This window comes from Aythya fuligula, chromosome 3 (assembly GCF_009819795.1).
Source record: "Aythya fuligula isolate bAytFul2 chromosome 3, bAytFul2.pri, whole genome shotgun sequence".
In the NCBI taxonomy this organism is placed as follows: Eukaryota; Metazoa; Chordata; class Aves; order Anseriformes; family Anatidae; genus Aythya; species Aythya fuligula.
In genome coordinates this window covers 85968170-85985673 of record NC_045561.1, presented here as the reverse complement: position 1 = coordinate 85985673, position 17504 = coordinate 85968170, and the positions used below count along the sequence as shown (strand labels likewise).

General features: G+C 40.1%; 1 protein-coding gene across 6 annotated transcripts in view; it reads right to left on the bottom strand.

Annotated features, from left to right (window-relative positions):
- Positions 1–599: 599 nt before the first annotated feature.
- Positions 600–17504, bottom strand: part of FILIP1 (filamin A interacting protein 1) — a 121999-nt gene continuing 105094 nt past the window's right edge. For 4 of the 6 annotated variants that reach the window (XM_032184382.1, XM_032184384.1, XM_032184383.1 and 1 more), the window contains 3 exons: positions 13204–16009; positions 7985–8213; positions 1417–1436 (listed from right to left, as the gene is read on the bottom strand). In XM_032184382.1, coding sequence (XP_032040273.1) covers positions 8007–8213; positions 13204–16009 — 3013 coding nt within the window. In that variant the 3' untranslated portion in view covers positions 1417–1436; positions 7985–8006. Of the gene's footprint in view, positions 1437–7984; positions 8214–13203; positions 16010–17504 lie in introns of all 6 variants that reach the window. The other 2 variants (XM_032184386.1, XM_032184388.1) reach the window with 2 other exon arrangements.

Genomic DNA, 17504 nt, shown 5'->3' with positions numbered 1-17504 from the left:
ATATCTCCTGCAAGCAACGCTGCTTTCTCTTCCAAAAAATAGTTTCTCCCAGTAGCTTCTACAATAAAAAAAAAAAAATGTGGTATTTTAAATATGTGCCCACAACTTAGATTAAAGGTAATCTATTATGAAATGTATAAGGAAAAAAAAAAAAAAAAAAAAAAGATCTGGCATGGGTTTTATCCAGCTTTATGTGTAATTCATTCAAAAATCATTTTAAGTGTAGCTGCCACAGAAGTCTCTGGGTGCTATTTGAAAAGCTACAGCCACCAGTGTAAAATGCTGAGTTCACCACATGGAATCTCATGTATACAGTCCTGTTAGTCATGCACTAAACAGTCTGATCATATCAACCGAACCTATCTGCCAAAGCAGTGAGAGCACCAGGTTAGCACAATTATGTCATTGAGTGCTTGGTGATAGATCCCTCTTTGGATCATAAACAATATTAGGTTTTACTAGGTACGTCACTGTGATACTGCAGTGAAATACCTGTCAGAAAAAGTCACTTCCAAAGCCATACATTCTGTCCCTATAAACAAATGCATACGCAAAGACTGTCAACGTTAAGAAATTAGAGTTAAAATTGAAACACTTGCTTACATTTGCATAGTTGTGAAAATTTATTAGTTACAGTGTAGTGAAAATCAACTTTTTTGGTACAGGCAGAATAAAAACATACATTATATAGAAAAAAAAAATCACAGCTTTAAAAACCGGCTTACATTGTTTAAAATGAGTAAATCTGGTTGTATTTCAAGACATTGGACTTTAATAGTTAATAGTTTTATGCCAAACAGTCACACAGTGCAAGAAATATTCTGCAATAGTACAAATTCCATACAGCAGTCTTCAGAGTATTTAGTCTCACAGAATCATATGGTGGCAAAAAAATTGCGCTGAGTTATTTTTCCATTTAAAAACAAAACATTATTGAAGTTAAATTTTTCTTTCTTTACATACTCTATATTACAAAAATATCGAATTGCGAATTTGACAGTGTATTCTACAAATAAATGCGCCATGGACAACAGGAATTGCAACTTCGGGACAGTTACTTTACAAAGTATATTATAAAAATAAATTATATAGCAAACATCAAACAAAATCAAGCGCGTGTCTTAGGCTTTGCAAATAAAAGTGAAATTCAGCTGGCAGAAAGACTGCTTTTCCCCCTGTATCCCGGCCTGTACCCTTCAAAAATATTAGCAAGGCCCTTCGTTCTTAAAGCTCTACCAAGATAAAATACATAAAATGTAATGGAAGCAATAAATACTTCCACTAAGAATCAGTAGCACAAGTGACCCTGGTGTTGATGGTAGAGAGCTTCTCCAGTGATCCATCCAACTGGTAAGGAGGGCAGCACGCACAGAGAGAATCTACGGGGCTGGTAACTCATCGGGAGCTCATGCGTAACTGGTGAATGATGACGCTCTCTAAAAGAAAAGATAGCAAAACATTTGGTTTTATGAAGCTGTAGAGAAGTTGCAAGTCACTATAAAGAAGAACAATTACACCGGCAATGCATTTTTCTTCAAGAACTATCTTGTAGACTTGCTCTCACATCCCTGTTTGATTAAAAGTGCACTGACTAGCACTACAAGGGGAACCTCAGTTAGTACCAGGATAAGGCTCAGGAGCCCTCGGCTTCCACTTCAGTGTCGAGGCCACCACTTGGTCATCCGTAGGGAAAAAGAAGAATATATATGAATATTGTATAGCTGAACCACTGGAACACAACAGTTCCAGTCCCACACCTGCATCAGGTAGAGGATGATTGAAATTGGGACTCTTGCATCCCATCTGAGCAAAGCCATCAAAACCCAGCTGGCAATTCTGAAGTGGGGATGAGAAAGATGTATGGGCTCATTTCTTGTTTTTAATTCAATTTTGCTTCAGAAACCTATGCTGATTTTATTCAGCAGGTCTGCATGAATTACACTATTGACTTAAATGCACATAAATTCCACCCACAGTATGCAAAACGAAGTGTTTGCCTTGTCTTTGAAAGGCTGGGTTTAACTGTGCTCTGTATAACACGGGAGCTCCCAGATTAATCTCCAGGCTCTGCTGAAATACAAGGTGATCACCTGGTCTTCGGTTCTTCTGAGCACACAGCTCGGACAGGCAACATTTTCTTTCTCAATAGCCTGAAGATTTTTCAAAAAGTGTGCAAGCCAAGACATTAAATCAACCAGGTCTTTATTGCCTTTTACATTTGTCTTGACTTTTGCCTTTGCCTGCAAATATTTGCAAGGTGCTTGAATTAGTTACGTGTAAGAAGGAAGAGAATCGCCGTTTTTCATGTACTCGTCATGCCAGACCTTTTCCACTAGATGGCAGATTCCAGTTATGCTTTTCATCCACGCTGAGCTAGAACAGCAGGATTGAAGGCAGCATTCAGGAAAGTATGGTATGTCAGATTAAATAATAGAATTTCCGAAGTAAAAGCATTCCCTTTTTATATAATTTATCAGTAAAAATAATTTTCAAAAATATAAGTATACCTGTTCTCAGAGACTCAAGCAATATGAAAGAACCACAAACTACAGTAAAAAAATTACCTTACAACCAGTGCTATTCTCTAACAAGCTCTTGAAGAGGATGCAAAAAGCTGCATTTAATTAGTATCAGATTATAACCTCAGGTGAAATCTCCCTTTCACTTCAGTGGGAGTCACATGAACTCTATAAAAACACTTTCTTAATATTCAATTTGCACATTCTCTATTAATCCAGAGTTTAGTTACAAAATTCTAAGAACTAAACGGGCTGCAGAAAATACCATCTTCCTTGCAAAGGTGCAATTACTAAATGAACAGCAAAAATATAATAGGTTTCTGAATCAGTCTTCCTCCTACAGCCCAAATATAACATTTTTGCAGAAAAGGGTAGGAAAGATATTTTAATAATATATAATATCTACCTCCACTATTAATTTTTTCATTAATTTCTCACACACGTGTGTTTGCAAGTATTGTTTTTTCTAAAAATTTATTTTGTATTGAAATGTTATATATGTAATGTGTATATATTATATACATACTGTAGTAACTAAAATAGGTGTCCGAACAGTTATTAAACTGCAATTATAGGAGGGTAGATTTTGTCAGAGCTCTGTAGGTGTAACCTCTGTAGGAATATGATATCTGTAGGATATGATTACATGGATTTTTCTAGGGTTAAAGGTCTGGACATTTCAAGGTGCTGTGAATTCACTTAAATGCAACTGAATTTATTTTAGTGACAGGAAAAGAGAACCAAGGTATGTTAATGTAAAAATGCTAATTCTGATTTCAGTCTCCCTGATGTAAACTGGAATTTCTTAGGGAAACACAGAATTAACAGCTGGCCTATCAAAAATACCAATTCCCATAATGAACCACATCAACTGATAGAATTTTTATATACAAAGTTTAATTTCTTCTTACAATATATACAAACACCACCAACTGATACAGAAATGTATGTACCACAGAAAGTGCACACCCAAATAACAGAAGCAAATCATGTGTCAGTATTTCTGTTTTTAAAACCCTGTTGAAAAGAATTTTTAAAGGGAGGAACCATTCATACCTGAACAATTCATACCTGAATCTCAGAGCTGACAGCTCTGAATCTGTAAGTATTTAACCCTGATTGCATCTTCCAAAAAAAAAAAACCAACAAGTAAGAGCAGCGTGTAGGTAGCAAGAGAAATTCAAAATGAAGTGAACATCTATGATCAGATATGTTGGATACAGGTCTGAAAGAGTGAGCTCAGTCAGAATTAAGGGAAGAGGATAACTCACACTGCCAAAGGGGAAAAAAAAAAACATTTCCCTAAATGAAAACGAGTTCAGAGGATGAGCTCACAGAAACTCCTGCCAGCGAACTACAGGTTTCAAACTGACTCAGTGAAATCAGCCACTGGTGTGTGATAGGAACATGTAATTGGTCTGAAAATTGTCCTGACTGCTGCAGCTTGTGCCAAGCACCTGAAACGCAGCAGGATGGAGAATTGCTCTCTCTGAAGACACACGCTTCAGTTTCTGATCAGAACCACCAAATAGCCGTGTAAATACTGAGCGTGTTTTAGAAGACATGTAGCACATCTCAGGCAGTAACATGGATTTTCAATGGTGACTGGATTCAAACAAGGTCTTTGGCACTGCTGTGACTAGGCAACAGGGGGAGGTTTTCTACTTGCTTTAAATGTTCATGGCACCACAGTCTTGCTTTTGCTAAGCTGGTTCCTCTACTGAAATTAAGAATTACATATTTGATGCCTTGTCATCTTTATCACCCACAAAGAGCACAGAACTCAGCACTGGATACAGAAAAAAAAAAAAAAAAAAAAAAGCATGCTGAGCAGGAAGACACCTAAACCCAGCCAAAAGTGTAATGCTGAGGACAAAGCTGTAACTTCTGAATCCTGCCCCACCTCTGAGGTTCAGGTGTCTTGCTAAGCCTTGCCAGAGGCTCCTTCCTCTGTTACACACTCACAGGCTGTAACAATCTCATGAAAACAGAAAATCAGGCCCTTTCTCTCAATGTCTTTACAATAGTGAAGATCTTAAAAGACAGGGAAAGAAATAGAAATTTTCACTTCTTAAACCAAAATTCCATGGTAAGAGAAGCGTTCCATAATATGCGGGCTGTAGGTTCAATTTCACCTGTGCCTGAAGGGATTCAAGTCTGTGTCTCTCCTGTTTCAAAGACCACCATAACCACCACTATTACTCTGAGCTGAATACATTTTGCTACTGAAACTGTTCCACTTCATTACAAAAATCAATACAGAGTAAAAGGGAAGAGAGAGAAAGCATGAGGATGAGTAATCCCTGATGGTCACCTGGCCAGAGGAAGATTGGTTTCTGCACTGTAATCCAGTTATGTAAAATACACAGAATGAAGCCCCATAAATAAAGGCCCGAGTAATTTCCTATGGATTTATGTCTCACAGTTTGATCCTTTGGTGCCGAGTAAAATCTGAGGTCTGAGCAAAGCTTGTCCTTGTGGCATTTCTGCCATCACTCTCTTGTGTTTGTTCTTTGATACTGTGTGAAGGTGAGCTCATGCTACATTCTTTTGTGCAACAGAGTTCTGCTAAGGTCTTGCTCCTTCTCTCAGTCACCCTCTTCATTAAACTGGAAGAACTCCTTCCTCTTGAGACCTCTGTTGCTTTGTCAGGTTGAAAGTGGTTGACATGTTCAGTGTTGTTGAAGTTCAAGAGCCTTCAACTGTTAAGACTTCTAAACTATAGGCTCTACGCTTTTATGGTATCATCATCTTTTCTTTTTTTTTTTTTTCTGACTTTAAGAAACAAAAATCTCAGGTCAATTAAAACAGATGTTAGAAAATGTTCAGTACAACTAAATACATAATTTTAGCCAACAGTCAAACTAGTTGCCTGATTCCAACTCCCTGGACTTCTGCTGGGTTGGCTGTGGAGCAAAAGTTCCTTTTTGTTGTGCTGCCCCTGGGAAAAATAACAAGATCCTTGGTCTGACCTGTCTGGAATTTCTCAAGTCTGTCTCATAAAATCCTACTGACTCTATAAGCGCAGTTCTTAGCTTGTGCCTGCAGTTCTGGTTCAGTTGTGTTGATTTTCATGTCCTGGATTTCAGGTACTTTAAGTCTGGCTTCTTTCTTCAGGTGAATTAGTGTTTTCGGATGTTAGGCAAAACAAATTTTTCAACCACAGGCACAGGTAGAATATTGTCCTGGGTATGACAACAGTTAACTAAGGAATAGCTAATTTATTTGAAAAAAATATTTGAGAAGGAAGGCTTAAGCCAGCTGTAGCTCATCACTGTATCAAGCCACATTAGCTTGAGGCTCATGTTTGCAGTATTATTTAAATGACTGTTTTGAACTAAAGGCTTGCTTCAGTGCCAGTATTTAGAGTGACTATCCAGCTAAAAGCTCTTAATAACGTGTTTTCTTCAAACATCTGCTGAAAAGTCTATCTTACAATCTTATTATCTTACAAAATACAAGTCTATCTTACAAGAACAGTAAGATCTCAGCAACCATTTATTGACAAATTGAAGCTTTTAAGTGATAACACTTAGTTGAGAGGATCTGATGCATTTCTGGCATGGTAAACCACACCGCTTGATAATTCCAGTCTCCAAGTTTTATCTGAAATTCTCGAATATTATGAAAAATGCTGCTCAAGTGAATCTGATTTGCAGATGTCATAGGATCCAGAACCTTAAAATTAGCAGGTATTGCAGGTGCTACACACATGTAGAAATGGAAGCCTGTTTCTTTTTGTATATGACAGCAGCTTTTACATCACAGACAAAGTGTCCTTCATGTGAATCAAAAAATGCCAGCTTTACTCTGGGATAATGGCCATATCTGGATCTTAAATTGAAGAGCATTGCAAAGCACAGACTGAAGACTAAACATTGCTTGGATTGAATATAATTTTGCTGACCTTCTGTGGCAGATTATTCCATCTAATTTCTTCTCCCAGACAAAAAGCCATTTAATATTTCACCCACTCGTGCATTTTCTTTCCTGTGAATTGTATTTATTATTTATGCGTTGTCTTCCTGCCTTTCCTTCCGAAAGCTATTCCTAACCATTGGGTCCTTTACAGTCTTCCGTGATGGCTGAGACATACAAGCTTTAAAACCCTTATTTATCAGCCTGCTCAGCTCAGTTTCTTTTGTTTGTAACTTTCTCCTGTGAAAATTGATCACTTAATAGAAATGCCCTTTAATAACTTTAGTGTTATTAAATAAATAGCCATAACAATCATCAATATCCACACCATTTCCATGCTGGAACAATTCCTTAAAACATGCTTAAAAATGCAAACATGTAAATGAAGAAATTGCAAAGAGAGAAGAAAGATGAATCTCCATGGTATTCTTAGGTGGTCTGTATTTAAGACAAAATATTTCAAACAAATGAGAATTGAGAGTAACTCGCATACCAAACCCTATCTATCTGACTGCCCATGCACAAGCTGTGCCTTTAGATAGCAATTTGCTGCCAGCAATCTGTGTTGATTTCCCCTCTAATGTCCCCCATAAGGATGCCTGGGAACTCATGTTTAACTATAGAGCACAAGTCCATCCAACAAGGAAAACTGCAAACCTCATGAAGCCAGCTGAATGACTTGCTTCATAGACTTCTGTGGTCTTTCGAGCAGGCACAAATGGACTGTATTGATTTTGGCCAGATCAATGTTTCTCTGAAGCTCTTTTTAAAGACTAAACACTTTTTGGCTCACTTGCCTGCATCCAGCCCCAGAACTGGCAGTAACCCAGTCAAAGTCAGAGAATGGAGACCCTGACTGTAAGCACTGACTGCAAGCATGGACCCCACTTGGGAAGAAATACACTGCTGCTCAGTGCTGCTGCTGCCTGCATTGGACAACCTCCATACCCCCTTCAATTGTGTCACCGCCTTGAGAAAGCAGCTCACAAGGGAGAAATGCTGATTTAAAAGAGAGATTCCTAGAGTGAAGGCTGGGACCACAAAGGACCACAAAGCGTGGTCCTTTGCCTCTCCCTCCTGCACCTGAGGCACGGCCTTTTAGTAAAATAAAACCTCAAGGTCACTGCATCCTGGCATTGCATCCCTGGACAGGGCAGCCTCTCAGAAAGGGGGTTACAGGCAGGTGCTCCACCCAGTAGCCAGGGTGGGAAGTGATCTGTTAACATGGGACACAATCTATTAAAAGTGACCGATCTTCCTTTGATCTATTTAAAACTGATCAAGTCTATCATTAAGAATTCCTGGGCTGGATTAATAACTTGGTGTGGTTGCCCGTTCTCACCTCCCCGGCTGAACGTATTCCTGACATACAATGCCTTTTTTGGTGGTTTTTTTCCCCCCTTCATGGAGAAAGCAAAAGGATGTTGTTACTGAAGTAGTCAACGCACACACTCATTAGTTTGTTGTAAGTGACCGGGCTTCGTTAGTATGGGCAAACACAGACAGGGGGCTGAGTTCATGGTAGCAGTAACACCTGCAGAACATACCATACCCCCTGAGCCACCGCCATCAGCCCTGACCCCCGCCCAGGGAGCCAGAACCGCTGCCTGAAGATTTCTTCAGTTCTATTTTCATAGACTGAGTCTCAGCACGAGGCTCGAATTTTGTCACATTTCCTGCTCCTGGGGCTGCCACTACTGGCTTTCCTGCTTTCATACCTTTTGACACAGGAATGCGGGTGGGTGTAGGTCTCGGGGATGACCCATCCTGTCCTGTCTGCAAAAGAGACACACAGAGAGAGAAATTACGTGAACTGAGGGTTTTTGCTTCTCATATATTCTCATTATACACTTTTAACTGGTTCTTCATTTACCTCTGAAGCAACAATGTCCCAAATCATGCCTATTAGCAAATTAATGTTTGCATTTCAAACCTGGCATCAGCAAATGCTACTAGAGCAGGGCTGAAGGTACAAAATCAGGGTGAAACTAGCTTTCCAGAGCTGAGGTAGCATTTTGGATCAAGATGTCCTAAGGACAGGAATGCCTGCAGAACTGCTTCTGCAGCACAACACAATGCAGGGCTCACTCAGAGGCCTGACTGGCTAAAGCTGAGCCCTGACTAATTGCCATGTTTTCAGGGCTGGGACAAGATCTCTCAGCCATGTAAATAAAATTGAACTTTGCCTCCCCAAGTACGCTGGGCCATGGCTGGAGCCACTTCTGCATCGGGAAGTACGGGGGCAGAAGGAAGCAAATAGGGCCAGGACAGAGACAGGGCAAAGATTTGGATTTCCTTCTCCTGCAGGAGGAAGGACGTGGGAGCCATAGCCATGACCTGGTGAACTCTGGCAAAGGAGACCGCATTTCCAGGCCTACCTCAGGGCAGCATGGAGGTGGTCACTTTTGCCTTAACTACAGCACACTGATCCTCAAGTTAGGGGACATCAGAAAAAAATAAAATTAAATTAAAAAGGCCCAGAGCAATTTTTAATGTTCATTTCTTCTGGAGGGAAGCTGGTTGAGGGCCTGAGCCCTCTGCACAGGGCTGGCAGATCCAGCACAGCAGCTACCAGGGATCTGTGCCCATCCACAGTGCCAGCTGGCGGCCAGGCAGGCTATCCCATGGCTTTGAAAACGGCAATCCACACATAGGTTCAGGCAATCAAATCCCACTGTGTAAACATACAAGGAGCACTTGGATAGGACAAAAAGATTCAAAAGAGCCAACTGGTCTTTTTTGGGCAGATAATATTGACCAAAACTGGAAGCTAGCCCTTATGGACTGCAACCTAAAAGAAATACCTACAACCATGACAGTCCTGAGAGGAAAATGTGCATTACCTTCTGTAGTTTGCAATATAGACACACGTTAACAGGGACAACTTCTGCATCAGCTGAATGTCAAATTTGGCTTTTTTCCTTTCAGATAGCAGTGAAGATTTTGATCTCACAAAAGGCAACACTTTTCGTACGATCCTGAAATCCTAGCAAGATCTATTTGCTAAATGAATAAATTCTGCAAGTTATGGCATATAAGCAAAATAACACTAAGCTGCTGAGGAAGATTGGATTAGGGGATTCTGTCAATTGTAACATGTATTTGCACATTTACTTTAAAATGCTTTTAAAAAATGCTCCACGAAGGAGCATTTTTCTCTCTCGAAGGATTTCCAGCCAGTAGCATCAGAGCCGTCTGTCTGCATCCTGAGCATTCAAAGGAAAGCCATTCCTTAATCTTCTAAAACCAGTTCAAAACCCTATGTGTACACAAAAAAAAAAAAAATCACAATTGGAAAACTTGAATGCTGTCTGCCTGGCAGGAAGGAAGCCATTTTCAATAACTAAAAGCAACATTTACAATAGCAGTCTAAAGGCTAATATGGAACTCACATGTAGATGTCAAAACAAGTTAGGTCCATACAATTCTGTAGGGCAAAACATGCAAATGCATTCCATCAGCCTTGGAAAATATGTCAACATCCCAGGGAACCCAAATGACAAACATCTTGTGCTCCCTGAAAGAGCTCCACAGTGTGTAAACATGAGGCAATCAAATGAAGTAGCTGGAATCTCAGGCATTTCTTCAGCTTTATTCGCATGTTAATTATTAGCTAAGGATTTGGGTGCTTTCAAGTTACTCATTTCAAGCCTAAATCACTCAAAATCACTTTGAAAAGAACTCTTAACTTGTTTTAAAATTTTTAGTTTCCTTCATTGTGGCATACAAACATGTTGATCGTGTAGAAGCTAATGCCCGCTTCACAGACGGCTGCAAAAGCATTTTGTGTTTGCTAAGCAAAGAAAAACAGCACAAAGGTGGCTCTTCAGCAAGACGTCCCCTTGTGCAAGCAAGAGTGACGGCAGAAGCAGGCACGGGATGCTGGGAGGCTTCAGTCATGTCTGTGGCCGAAACCCCAGAAAACCCGCTCAATTCTTGTGCAGCCAGCACAACTTGGCAGCGAAGCAGCTCCAGAGGAAAGCAGGGTGAAGTTCCCTGGCTGTGAGCTGGCTGTGCATGGTACTAGAGCAGTGCAGGCAGCCAGAGGCAGGCCACTGAACACATTACTGCATTCTGACTGTGGGACAAATACGTGCAGCCACCAAGCTGTTTGGGTCGATAAGCAGAGCTCACTTAAAAGTGCATTAATCAGTGAGGTCGGACAGTTGCATTAAAGGGCGAGAAGCAATTTGAATGTACACAACATTTACTGTGTTTTGGTGGTTTGTAACAGATCTTGCGTGGTGCATTTGATGGAAAAGAGAGCTTTCATGCACATGTTCACTTCTGGGATATTTTAATAACAGAGGTGCATTTTCAGCATTTGTTCTTAATCAGATCGGGGAGCAGCTTACCCTGGACAAAAACGGTTCGGTTCAGCAGCTGAGGCAAAGGTATCCAGTGCAATTTGAGATGCTCTGGGCTATTCAAGCTATCTGCACAGGGCTGGTAGATAAGAGAGGATCTAAGTAGACCTGCAACCTCTGATAAAGCAGCTGGAAGTTAGGCAGCCTACTTGACAGCACTTTAAATGGCATGAAAGAAGTATGTTTAGGCAATTGAATCCTGAATGGGTGGGACTTGAGGCCTGGTCACTAAGTGCAGCCACGGTAGCCCAGTGGACGCCTACAAAGAGCTAAATGTAAATTTAGATGCTGATCTCAACCTAAACACTGCCCAAATGAGAGTAGCCTTATAGCTACTTTAATGTGTTCCCAGTGAGTGCTGGCACCCAACAGCCTCTCAGCCGTGCCCTGTGCCCTCGGTCACCAGGAGAGAACCAGAAGAGTTGCTGTAAATCAACAGTAACGCCCCATAGTCCTCCACCCGCCTACCTGCTCCACCACAAAACCAGTCTCTGGCTTTAGACTCTTAGGCAGGCAGACACCACAGGTCAGGCTGAATCTTTGAAAGTACCATGTGTGCACCTTAAAGTTAACTGCTCCAGTGCCTGCAGTACAGAAGACAACTCTATAACTTCAAATTGGAACAAGAGTCACATGTTTTCAGATACGAAAACTGTAACTGTAAATTTGTTGTAGCAGAAAGTGCCAGCGAGAAACTTAGAATTAGTTTCCCCTTTGGAGCTTGGTACTGCATAAGTACATTGTACAGAGCATCTCATATGAGGAGAGCTTAGAAAAAAGTAAAACCTGTGAGCTAAGAAAGCAGCTTTGTATGGGTTTGTCTTCTTTGCTTTTATGAACTCACCCCCTCAAAACGGTATCTATGTTGGTTTCTTCTAGTGTTACCAAGTAAATGATTACAACTTGTTTTTTCAACAAGGGGTATTGCACGTGTTTATAAAACAGCCATTTGCATACCAGATGGTGAATATTCAACTTCTCTTCCTTTTTTTTTATTTTTTTCATAGAGAGGAAAAAGCACTTTGGGGCTTGTTAGAAGTTTCCTGGTAGGGGTCTTAAAAAACAAAGGAAAGCATAAGATAAAGTAAATTGCAGGGTTGAGCCACGATTCTTCCTTACATTCCAAATCAGGGATGAAGTGAAGAAAGAAGCCACTTTTTAGCCAGTTGAAAACAAAACAAAAAAAAATTATGTGTCATGGTTCAGAGCATCATCATAGAAGGGACAGACATCCAGTAATAAAGAATGAGGAATTATTGAAAAAAAATAAAAATAAAAATCTACCACAGTCTATTAAACACAAAGAGGCGACTACAAGCTCTGGTTCAGAAAGAAGTACCCACCTAGCCAAAAATTGGGAACAGACACTGAAGGAAACATTAATCTATGTTTACTCACTTAAAATAATTCTACCCAAAGCATCTGCTACAAGCTACTGTATAGCTAAATGATATTTTGGACTAATTCAGTACTGCTGCTTTTATATTTTGGTCAAAACCTTCTTTCCCAACTAAAACAATGCAAAACGATGTCCAAGGCCTAGTAAACCTTGGAGGTAGGCCTATCAAAAAATCTCGTCCAATGTGGTTAAATACAGAGGTGAGAGACTGATTTAAATTTGATTTTCTATGAAAAAGAAACTAGGGAACCACCACTATGGCACAGAGAGAGATCAGCAAAAAATAAGGTCCCTTCCAACCCAAGCCATTCTATGATTCTATGATTCTATGATTCTAATATTGTGGAGGAAGCACTATTGTAACATGGCCCTTATAAAAGTTGAGAATGTCAGAGGAACAGAAAGATCTTTAGTATTTGCTGGCTGAAAAAGACTTGGAGCCAAAAGCAATGATACCATGTCTGGCTATTCATTCCTTTGGAGTTCAGTACAGCAGATCTTAATTAAATTATAAATGTAAGGGGATTCTACCAAAGAAATACCAGCCTGCGTGATCAGACTCTGAAGACTCTCCAGCTGGGCCAAAACCTATTAGGAGTATTTTCAGGAGTCAGAATTTGCACTTCGGAAAAATAAAAATAGAGTTTCTTGCTCCATCATTCTTTGTCCCTCTCCTTCTTTCAGTTGGAATTTTACAGGATTGACATTATTTTCAGTAACTTTGCAGGGATTTCTTTTCAGAGTTGATCCTTTGGGAGATAATGCCAAAAGTATACTAGTGTCCAATGCTGGTATAAAAATATCCATTTCCACCACAGGGAAATCAGGTAAATTCTGAATTTATGTTTAAGCTTATATCTGAAATAAATGTAGGGAAGTCAAGAGTTTTTATCCTCTTCCCACCCATTCTTGCCCTGCTGGTGTCCCAAACCCAAACTATGATCTCCCTTCTCCTTACCACAGAGACTACAAAATGAGACCATGAGACCATGCTGCTTACCATTGACTGTGTTCCTCGTGTGGAAGACGTAGTAACAGGAGTTATAGTGATAGTGCTTGTCACTTTGCTCGCTGCAGGTCGCGAGGACAGGTTGTTCCGGGGTGATCGAAGGACGGTGCCAGTGACAACCTCCTTCTCGGCTGCTATGTTCACTGGTCTGACTGTTATCACAGGACTTGCACCATCCAGCGTGGCACCAGGAGCGCGTTTAAACTGGGAACCTAAGTGGATGTGGATTTTGTTGTCTTCTGTTGTAATAATGTTGGCATTGGCGTTGTATTTCCGGATTGGAGTTGGGACGGTTTGTTTTTCTGGTGTAACTTTGAAGACAGCCCTTCCCATGGTCGTGTCTTGTGACTGAGGAGAAACAGAGATTTCTGTTGGTGCTGCAGATGTTGATACTGTCATAATCTGAATCGGTGATGCAGGTCTGTCGACGAAGGGTGCTCTCCCTCCATCTGGAGACTTTTCTCTGGAGAATGTTGTAATCGTGACTGGAGACATAGAACGGTCTGGGCCCATTGGACTTTCGCTGCCTTTTCCTTTTTGGGGCATAACATTTGGAGAGGGAATTATGGTTATTCGTGGCTTCTGATTTCCCAAAGTAGGAATGACAGTTGTACTTGAAAAAAACTCCTCTGATGTTGGACTAGTTATCTCCAAAGTAGCTGTGCTGTTCTCATGATCTGGTGTCACCCGAATATGAAGAGGCTGACCCTGTTTTGGCGAAAGGACAACCTCCCCAGGATGCGCTGGACTACCATGGGCTCGGGCTCCTTTATCTGGAGTTGCCTGAGCCCCAGTTTCCCTCTTCCTCATCCATGGTATCCAAGATTTCCTCATTGCAAGGTCATTCGCCGCTGGAGGATATCTCTCAAGGACTGAAGAACGCTCCATGGGTTTCTTCAGACCTACCTGTCGCAGATTGCTCATGATGTGATTCTCCTCCTGGAAGGATTTTCGTATAAACACAGCTGGAGTTTCTTCTTCTGCTGCTTCACTGCTTACAGCATCTGTTTGCACACCAGTGGACGTCACAGGAACATCGACTATTCTTCGTCCATTCATGCTGGGCCTCAGAGCGCGGCTGTAACGCTTAGAAAGCTCTAACTCCCTTGTTAGGTTCAGAACCTCCTGTCCCATGCTCTTGTTCTTATTTTCTTCTTCCATAAACCTTTGCTGCAGAACTGAGTAATCAACCTGAAGCTGAGAAAGTTGGTCTTCTTTGTTCATCAGCTCATGGATTTTCTCCTTAAGAGCTTGAACTTCTGCTTTCAAATCTCTGCTTTTAGCCTCTTCCAGACGAAATCTGTGCCTCAACTCTGCCTCCTGGCTCACTGCTTCACCTTTTTCTATTGCTTTGTTTTTGGCAATCTGGAGCTTCATCTCCTCCAGCTGTTGAGAAAGTAAGTTAGCTTTATCCTGCTCAGTCCTAAATTTCTGCTCTAGCTGATCATATTCATCTTCTGTCTTCATCAAATCTCCTTCAACCACTTCCAATTGTTTGAGACGTTTTTTCAGTCTTTCAATTTCAATGGTAAGCTCCTTAATCTTGTTGTCCTCATGACAACCATGCTCTGGTCCTTTTCTGGTTCGACCTCTCGTAATTTCTCTTTCTACTTCCTCCATACCATCAATTCTTTTCTTTAACAGGTCAACTCTACAGCTTAGTTCAGAGGATTTTTCTTCTTCGCTTTTCAGTTTGCCAATCAACTCATCCCTTTCCTTTGTCAAACTAGACACCTTTTCCTCCATTTCAGATTTCAGTTTCAAAAATTTCTTACTTTCTTCTATCAGCTTCTCTGTTACATCCATAACTTTCCCTTGTTCAACTTTAAAATTCTTGTTTAGACCCTCAACCCTTTTTTCCTCCTGCTTTATTTTTTCCATCATATTTTTCCGTTCATCAACCAACATCACAGTAAATGACTTCAGCTTTGTAAGGTCATCTTTTAAGCTTATTTCAGCCTTTTCCAACTTACTTTCTGATGCCTCAAGGTCTTTCACTCGAGTCTTCACCACTTCCAACTCATTTATCAAATCCTTAGTTAAATTCTTTTCTTTCTCCAAGTTTATGTGTAGCTGGGTGCATTCAGACTTACTTTTACTGAAAGCCTCTTCCAGCTTCTCCAGTTCTGACATTCTCTTCTGCAACTTTTCCACTTCAAGTTTCAACTCTTTGCTATGGTGCTCTTCCTCTTGCAGTTTATTTTTCAGTTCTTTACACTGGGATTCGGTTTTTGTGATCTCTTCATCTTTTCCCTCCATTTCAAGCACACGCTTGCGAAGGTTTTCCACTTCTGCCATTAAGCTAGAGTTCCCACATTCCCCTTTTGCTATTTTATCTCTTAGTTCTTGAAGTTCCTCCTCAGCTTTTTGAAGACTTTTGTTAGTTTCTTCTAACTCCTCTATTCTGCGAGTCAACCCAACCAACTTAAGCCTTAGCTGTCTGTTATGTGACTCTTGATTAGCCAGTTTTGCCGTCATCTCCTCATGTTCTTGAGAAAATGATGATGTTTTGTGTTCAAGTTCTGTCTCTAACTTCATCAGTTTTTGTCCATCCTCTTTTGCTTTTGCAGTAATGATTTTAAGCTTTTCTTCTTCTTCCTTTAGTTTTTGATTTAAATCTTGTATTTTCTGGCTTTGCTGACCAAGTTGTTCAATATGCATTTGTCTTTCATCCACCAGCATGAGTGCAAATGACTTGAGCTTGACAAGTTCTTCTCTTAGTTTACTGAGTCTCTTTGTATGTTCTTTCTCCTTACGGGCTTGATAGATCTTCTCCTGCTCAAGAAGTTTCTTCAACCTGAAACAAGTTACAACAAAAACGTTAAAGTATATACATATTTGGCACATTTCTCAGTTTGGTGTTTTTCTCCATTTTTAACTCACTTTCATTTTATTAGGATTTTTTTTCTCCATTAATAACGTAGGTAGCCTTCCAACAAGTAACTACCTATCACACTTACATTCCCAAGACAAACTATTTTAAATTCTAAAATTAAGAGAAGATTATAAATAATCATCTAGAATTCTGAAAAACAGTGAAATATTATACATGTATAGATAGCAGACACACCAGTTTTTAACTCCTTTACATTTATTTCTCAGCTAGGATAATGTTGATAAGGGTATATCAGGACAGATATATCTATTCACCAATCCATTTATACTGAACTTTTTTTAAAAGGTGATTTCCTCAATAATGTCTTACATACATAAGAATGTGTAAAATAAGATTTAAAAAAAAAAAAAACTAATGCAACTAGATAAATGGATCAATCCTGGTTATAAACAAACCAGCTGGACAAAAGAATATGTTAGCACATGACTGATAACCATCTGGGCATCCCAGGCATAAGAAATTTGCAGTAAGAGAAATTTGCCAGCAAAGCAATTCTTATGTTGAGAGGTTTGTTCTCCCTGTTGCATTTCCATTTCCAATAGCAGATATTGTTGACTACAAAGGTCAGACCCATCAAACCTTTGGCTACAGCTAACTGTAGCTGGAAAATTCTCTACTATATAGCCTTTAAAGCTGTATTTTCAGACAATATAAAAACACAAATCAGATCTATCCTCAGAACGATAATATAGACCTACATTTTCCAGCATGGGAAAATGCATTACCCATTACCTATACAACATTTCAATGGGAAAGTGAAGCACACTCATAGGTACTTTGTATCTGTGATTTATAGTGAGAATACTTTGACATCAGCACAAGACATTTGCATTGACATCTGCATATATTAAAAGCACAGACTTATGAGGATGGTGATCCTCAACTGATAAAGAGGTACAGATAACACAGGAATATATCCCCTACTAATATAAGAGCGTTACTGTAAAAACAGCAGTATGATTTAGAAAAGATACAGGCATGCATGCTTAATTTATTGTGAAATGACGTTTTTCAAATCACTGTCAAAGCACCTACAACTCCCATATAAAGAAGTGTAATGTTTCACGTCCACTTGTTTTGCTCACCCTATGCCTGAAACATTTAAACTTCTTTTAACTGCGACAAACAATAAGGTGGTAACAGCAGAGCAATTTGCCACCACAATTTGACTTGTAGTAACTGAAAGATCCAAATCTTAGCAAAGACTGACTTTAATCAGTATTGCTATGTAAAATGCCGTACTGTACATGGCAGTGGGTGAAGCCCAGGTACACACTCCTCTCTGCTGCCCCAGCAATGAAGTGGTGCAGGGAGCTCCGGGGCACAAAGTGAAACACCAGCAATGTCTCCCAGAGCGCTGACCTGAACTCTAAACTCATAAAACTAGCCACATTCA